The sequence below is a fragment of the Oncorhynchus tshawytscha genome, linkage group LG33, assembly GCF_018296145.1.
Source record: "Oncorhynchus tshawytscha isolate Ot180627B linkage group LG33, Otsh_v2.0, whole genome shotgun sequence".
Classification (NCBI taxonomy): domain Eukaryota; kingdom Metazoa; phylum Chordata; class Actinopteri; order Salmoniformes; family Salmonidae; genus Oncorhynchus; species Oncorhynchus tshawytscha.
Window position 1 is genome coordinate 39,983,405 of NC_056461.1, and position 6,966 is coordinate 39,990,370.

The 6,966-nt window shown below is 41.9% G+C and overlaps 1 protein-coding gene across 1 annotated transcript; it reads right to left on the reverse strand.

The window, feature by feature from the left end:
* Positions 1-5,166: 5,166 nt before the first annotated feature.
* LOC112230628 (olfactory receptor 2AT4-like) lies at positions 5,167-6,634 on the reverse strand. Its single transcript, XM_024396901.2, has one exon. The coding sequence runs from the start codon at positions 6,577-6,579 to the stop codon at positions 5,599-5,601; it is 981 nt and encodes a 326-aa protein (XP_024252669.2). The 5' UTR covers positions 6,580-6,634; the 3' UTR covers positions 5,167-5,598.
* Between the last annotated feature and the right edge of the window lie 332 nt (positions 6,635-6,966).

A 6,966-nucleotide genomic window follows, 5' to 3' on the forward strand; every position in this document is an offset into this window, starting at 1 on the left:
CCAAATAAATGTATGAAACTGGTTGCTGAAACAGTTGCATCTTCCAAGGGAGCCTATGCAGGATGCATATTTCACCCAACTGAATATAGGCTTCCCCAGGGCACCCTCTGAGAGATCTGTTCATTAAAGTATGCTAATCATTTCCTCTCGTTGTGCATGGGCACCATCTTGAGGATTCAGCCCATATACAACCTCTAGCCTCACGGGACACATTGTGCTGCTCTGTGTCCTTTCTGTTTCATTATTGGCTGACTGAGACAGTAAACAACAGAGAAATAGAAGGTTTTGAAAATTAGAATTAGAACCAATAGAATATCCCTCATTCTCACGGGGACTGACTGGTCTTTCTATACCCAGACATTGATACCTTGTGTCCGTTAATATTGTTTACAATGTGTTCTGTTAGGCCTATACGTATACATTAGGTTAAGTACAGTGCATTCGGAAAGTATTCAGACCCCTTGACTGTTTCCACATTTTGTTACGTTACAGCCTTATTCTAAAATGAATTAAATTATTTGTCCCACCTCATCAATCTACACACAATACAACATAATAACAAAGAGAACAGGTTTTTTAGAAATGTAGAAAATGTATTACAAAAAAATCAGAAATACCTTATTTACATAACTATTCAGATGTTTCTACAACTGTGCTAAATTCAGTTGATTGGACATGATTGGACATGAAGCCAAAAGTGCTTCAACAAAGTTTTGAGTGAAGGGTTTTAATACTTACAGTATGTAAATATAGTAGTTCAGTTTTTTATTTGTAAAAATGTGCAAACATTTCTCAAAACCTGTTTTTGCTTTGTCATTATGGGGTATTGTGTGTAGAACCCCAATCCCCTGAGTTGGGGTTATCTAATATTTATGTAGAGAGGTGAGGAGGAAGGAGCAGTATGAATGGTCAACAATCAGCATCTTTTATGAAGCAAAGTGATCAAAATGCTCATATAGCAGTTTAGAACTGACATCTGGATGAGTAGCTGACTGGCTGTTTCTCTCTCACACACACACACACACACACACACACTGGTTGGGCTGCCTGCAGGCTCTTTACAAGAAGCTAGTGATTGAACTAGTTTTTAAGAAATGCTGATGTGTTGTATTTTGTGAGGATGTTCCGTTTACGTTGCAGTTAAATTATTTTCTTATTTTTACAGTAATAAACTATTACAATGGATTTCACCTCATATACTTGTTTTACCCAAATTGCAGGGAGAAGGTATGGTTTTTTAATAGGATGAAATAATTGGTCCCATTAGAACCACCATTGACCAAAACATTGTTTTATTTAAAGCACGGTTTTTAATTAGATTAGAGAATAGAAATGTGCCTTACTTTAGGTATAAACAAAATCGGACTCAACTCTGCTCTGGAATGGCATTGTTCTTGTCTTACTCAGAGTTCTGGAATTCTGTTGTTGCAGAGTTCTATAAATCAAATCTAATCTAATTGTATTGGTCACATACACATGGTTAGCAGATGTTAATGCGAGTGTAGTGAAATGCTTGTGCTTCTAGTTCCGACAATGCAGTAATAACCAACAAGTAATCTAACCTAACAATTTCACAACTACTACCTAATACACACCCACAAGTGTAAAGGGAAAAATAATATGTACATAAAGATATATGAATGAGTGATGGTACAGAGCGGCATAGGCAAGATACAGTAGATGGTACCGAGTACAGTATATACATATGAGATGAGTAATGTAGGGTATGTAAACATTATATTAAGTGGCATTGTTTAAAGTGGCTAGTGATACATTTTCTACATCAATTTCCATCCATTTCCATTATTGAAGTGAGCTGTAGTTGAGTCAGTATGTTGGCAACAGCCACTCAACATTAGTGGTGGCTGTTTAACAGTCTGATGGCCTTAAGATAGAAGCTGTTTTTCAGTCTCTCGGTCCCTGCTTTGATGCACCTGTACTGACCTCGCCTTCTGGATGATAGCGGGGTGAACAGGCAGTGGCTCGGGTGGATGTTGTCCTTGATGATCTTTGTGGCCTTCCTCTGACATAGGGTGGTGTAGGTGTCCTGGAGGGCAGGTAGTTTGCCCCCGGTGATGCGTTGTGCAGACCTCACTACCCTCTGGAGAGCCTTGCGGTTGTGGGCGGAGCAGTTGCCGTACCAGGCGGTGATACAGCCCAACAGGATGCTCTCGATTGTGCATCTGTAGAAGTTTGTGAGTGCTTTTGGTGCCAAGCTGAATTTCTTCAGCCTCCTGAGGTTGAAGAGGCGCTGCTGAGCCTTTTTCACAATGCTGTCTGTGTGGGTGGACCAATTCAGTTTGTCCGTGATGTGTATGCAGAGGAACTTAAAACTTACTACCCTCTCCACTACTGTCCCGTCGACGTGGATAGGGGGGTGCTCCCTCTGCTGTTTCCTGAAGTCCACGATCATCTCCTTTGTTTTGTTGACATTGAGTGTGAGGTTATTTTCCTGACACCACACTCCGAGGGCCCACACCTCCTCCCTGTAGGACGTCTCGTCGTTGTTGGTAATCAAGCCTACCACTATAGTGTCATCCGCAAACTTGATGATTGAGTTGGAGGCGTGCATGGCCACGCAGTCTTGGGTCAACAGGAAGTACAGGTGAGGGCTCAGAACGCACCGTTGTGTGGCCCCATTGTTGAGGATCAGCGGGGTGGAGATGTTGTTACCTACCCTCACCACCTGGGGGCGGCCCTTCAGGAAGTCCAGTACCCAGTTCGACAGGGCGGGGTCGAGACCCAGGGTCTCGAGCTTGATGACGAGTTTGGAGGGTACTATGGTGTTAAATGCTGAACTGTAGTCGATGAACAGCATTCTCACATAGGTATTCCTCTTGCCCAGATGGGTTTATTATACACCCTGGCCCAAAGACACAGGTGAGGCAGCACAAAGCACAACCACAGTATCATGAACTGGATTAAACAAAACAAACAAACCTAGGTTTGAAACAAACCTAGCACAAGCCAGCCTATAGCGTAACACCGTACACAAAGAACAACAAAGAACAATTCCACATACAGACATGGGGGAAACAGAGGGTAATATACATTTAGTCTGATGAGGGAATGTGAACCAGGTGTGCGGAAAAACAAGACAAAACAAATGGAAAATGAAAGGTGGAGGGGCGATGGCTAGAAGACCAGTGACTTCGACTGCCGAACGCCGCCTGAACAAGGAGAGGGACCGACTTCAGCGGAAGTCGTGACAACAGAGACAGAATTCAGAACCTGGGCTGTTCTTACAGTGTTCTCCCTGTACACCAAGTCAGAACTGTAGATTAAATAAAGGGGGCATATAAGCAGACAATGAATGTTCTTACAAAATTCAATGATTACATTTCTCTAAAACAGTTATAGGCTACATGTGCACCACCAAGTCAGAACACTAGGCGAAATTAATAGGGGAAAATTTACCAAATTATTAGGGTGAGGCACATAGGCTACTGAAAGTTTAATACACAACATACACTTAGTATTACTTTCTTAGCTACAGTATACATACAGTTGAAGTCGGAAGTTTACATACACCCCAGCCAAATACATTTAAACTCAGTTTTTCACAATTCCTGACATTTAATCCTAGTAAAAATGCTCTGTCTTAGGTCAGTTAGGATCACCACGTTTTATTAAGAATGTGAAATGTCAGAATAATAGTCAACAAAATGATTTATTTCAGCTTTTATTTCTTTCATCACATTCCTTAAACCTTAAACCTTAAAACCAGATTTGGCACCACACATCCACTCCCACTGAATAGCAGGCTAGTTATTGTTTTGCAATGCTTGCATTTAGCCACTGATTCCTTCCAAACCATTCATTGTTGAATTTGCGATTTCCAACTTGTTGTGTAATGTTTATGTCCTCTGGCCGATGAGCACAGATACGTTTTATCTGTCATTTCTCTTCATTATTTCTCTTCATATGACAAGGATTAAAAAGGATTTGCCAGTAGATTGTAGATTTGATTAACGATGATGACTGGTAGCTAAGATTTTGAAAGTATGATGTTGACATGATCAGTCCAGTGAAAGCTAGTGTAGATATGACGTGATTTGACGTCATTTTATCTGTGGCCAATTACCTTGAGCCTTCTTGGATGGGCACTTCTAATGTAACTCTAATTCAGTACCCAAGGGGCTTGAATTTTCAAGCTCTACCCTTTAGATTTGGCAGTGACACATTGTCCCCATGAGTGACAGTATACTGAGCCAATCACGGCGTAACTAGAGAACATTACCAACCGCTATGCTCAATATTTTTCGCTGGCTGCCCCACCACCACAGAAAGCACTGAGCTAGTGTCACGTTCTGACCTTTATTTCCTTTGTTTTGTATTTATTTAGTATGGTCAGGGCGTGAGTTGGGGTGGGCAGTCTGTTTGTTTTTCTATGATTTGGGGATTTGTATGTTTCGGCCTAGTATGGTTCTCAATCAGAGGCAGGTGTCATTAGTTGTCTCTGATTGAGAATCATACTTAGGTAGCCTGGGTTGCACTGTTTGTTTGTGGGTGATTGTCTATGTTGATTGCTTGTGTCAGCACAGTTCTCATTAGCTTCACGGTGGTTATATCGTTTATTGTTTTTGTATAGTGTGTTTCAGTGTTTTCTTTATTAAAATTCACTATGAACACATACCACGCCGCATTTTGGTCCTCCCATCCTTCTCGCCTCTCCTCTTCAGATGAAGAGCAGGACGGCCATGACAGCTAGGCTGAAACACCTGCATTTAGGAGCTGCCTTACTCAAGAAAGCAAAAAAGAGACCATGTTTTTATGGAGGGTCTATTAAGTCAATAATAAAACTTTTTATTTTACATTGTTTGCAAACTGATATGAGACACGTATTAATTCTAAAATAACATGCAAAACAGGCAACCCCCTCCCTGAATGACAGGCCGCCACTACGTGGAGTGTGGTTACATGCCAAAGGAAACATATTCTGTGACGATTCTATACTCCTAAAATGAGCTTGTTTCTAACCCTGCAGTTTGAGCCAAGGCTTGTAATTCACATGATGATGATGGTAATAATAATAATAATACACGTTATTTCTTTACAACGTATTGCAGTCTGGCATGCTTTAAAGATCAGAACTTAAAGAAAGTAAAACATTACAGAGATACAGTATGTGTTTGATTTTCTGCTTTATTACTAGAAGATGTTGGGAATATTCAGTCGGTTATAGAGCCTACCATGCCCATTTCAAGGGATTACATTTGGTTGATGACATAGGATTAGGATGAGCAAATGTGTTGTTATTTCAGAATGTGTAGGAAAGCTGAAAAGGAAATGCAAATCATTGACACTCATTTCTGTGATACCTCTGTGTTTAACAAGGGGGAGTGCGTGTGGATGGGCCTTCTTCATCAGATGGACAACCATGACACAATCATGACAATCAATGAAAATGTTGAGAATAAACTGGAAGATAGATTAAAAACGTTGCTCACTCATTATAAACTCAAATTTAAGCAATGACACGCCAAGTGCATGTCCCCCCCATTTCAACCCCTTGATATGGACAGCCCAATACATTTGATTTGATGGTGACTTCACGCACGTAGCAACCTACTGTATGTAGCAACCTATGCGTAAAGATCAATCGTTAACTACTTGAACTTTAATTCTCCTGAACATGGTGAGCACTTTGCTCTTGATCTCTTTAGTTTTCAGAGAGTAGACGATGGGGTTGAGACAGGGCGGGATGCACGAGGCCAGCGACAGGCTCAGTACGCGCAGGTCAGGGTCTGGTTTGATGCGCGCTAATAACCCAACCATGAAAATAATCAGAAACGGAAAGAAGAATACTGCCACTAGAATGAGGTGCTCAGTGCAGGTGGCCAGCGCTTTCACACGACTCTCAACGCTTTTCATCCTGAACACAGCGATTAGAATACTCATGTATGACAGAATGATGAAGGACAGTGGGCCGAGGAGGATAGCCAGGCTCAGAACTGAAGCCACAGCCCATTGCAGGGTGTTGTCGTTACATGCCAGCCGAAACACTGGTGCGTAATCACAGAAATAGCTGTAGACGTTAACGGAATCGCAGTAGGACAGCCTGGTCATAATGGCTGTGCTGAATATCGGTATACCAAGACAGAAGCACCAGATGACACCAAGAATACACGACATACTCGTCATGGTGTTGATGGAGCCGTGCCTCAGAGGGAAACATATGGCGATCATACGGTCATAGGCGAGCACGGCGATGGAGAACGATTCCATACATATGAAGGAATAATACACATACATCTGTACCATACACAGATTAAACGGCACAAAATTGTTTTTAGCAAGAAACGCCTTTAGCATAGCGGGAATAATGCAAGTATTCAGCACCAGATCAACCACCGCAAGGTTACCAACCGCGATATACTTGGGATTGTGGAGGCGAAGGTCCACGGATATTATATAGATCACACATGTGTTGAACACGACCGACACCACGTAAACGAAAGCGAGGAAGATGAAGTAGAGGTTGGCAAAGGGCAGGGAGGTGAAGCCGATGATGTAGAACCCTGGAGGATGGATTAGAACGGAGGAGTCGTTCCATTGCAACCTGCGAAGGAATGTCATGGCTGAGCTGGTTCCGCACACCTGCGCTCCAGGCAAACACAAACGCTTGCTCCGTTGATGCGTAAAACCTAAAAGGAGAGAGGCAGAGAGAGAGAGAGAGATTTAACAATATGTGGATCATACGGACCCTATGAAAAACAAAACAACTAGATACATCCTGCATTCTTATTTAAACTTTTTTTCATATTTAACCTTTATTTAACTAGGCAAGTCAGTTATGAACAAATTATTATTTACAATGATGGCCTGGGAACAGTGGGTTAACTGCCTTGTTCAGGGGCAGAACAACAGCTTTTTACCTTGTCAGCTCATGAATTTGATCAAGCAACCTTTTGGTTACTTGCACAATGCTCTAAACACTAGGCTACCAGCACCAACACTACAAAC

Coding starts and splice junctions, on each gene's coding strand:
- LOC112230628 (XM_024396901.2), bottom strand. CDS start 6,579: ATGACATTCCTTCGCAGGTTGCAATGGAACGACTCCTCCGTTCTAATC.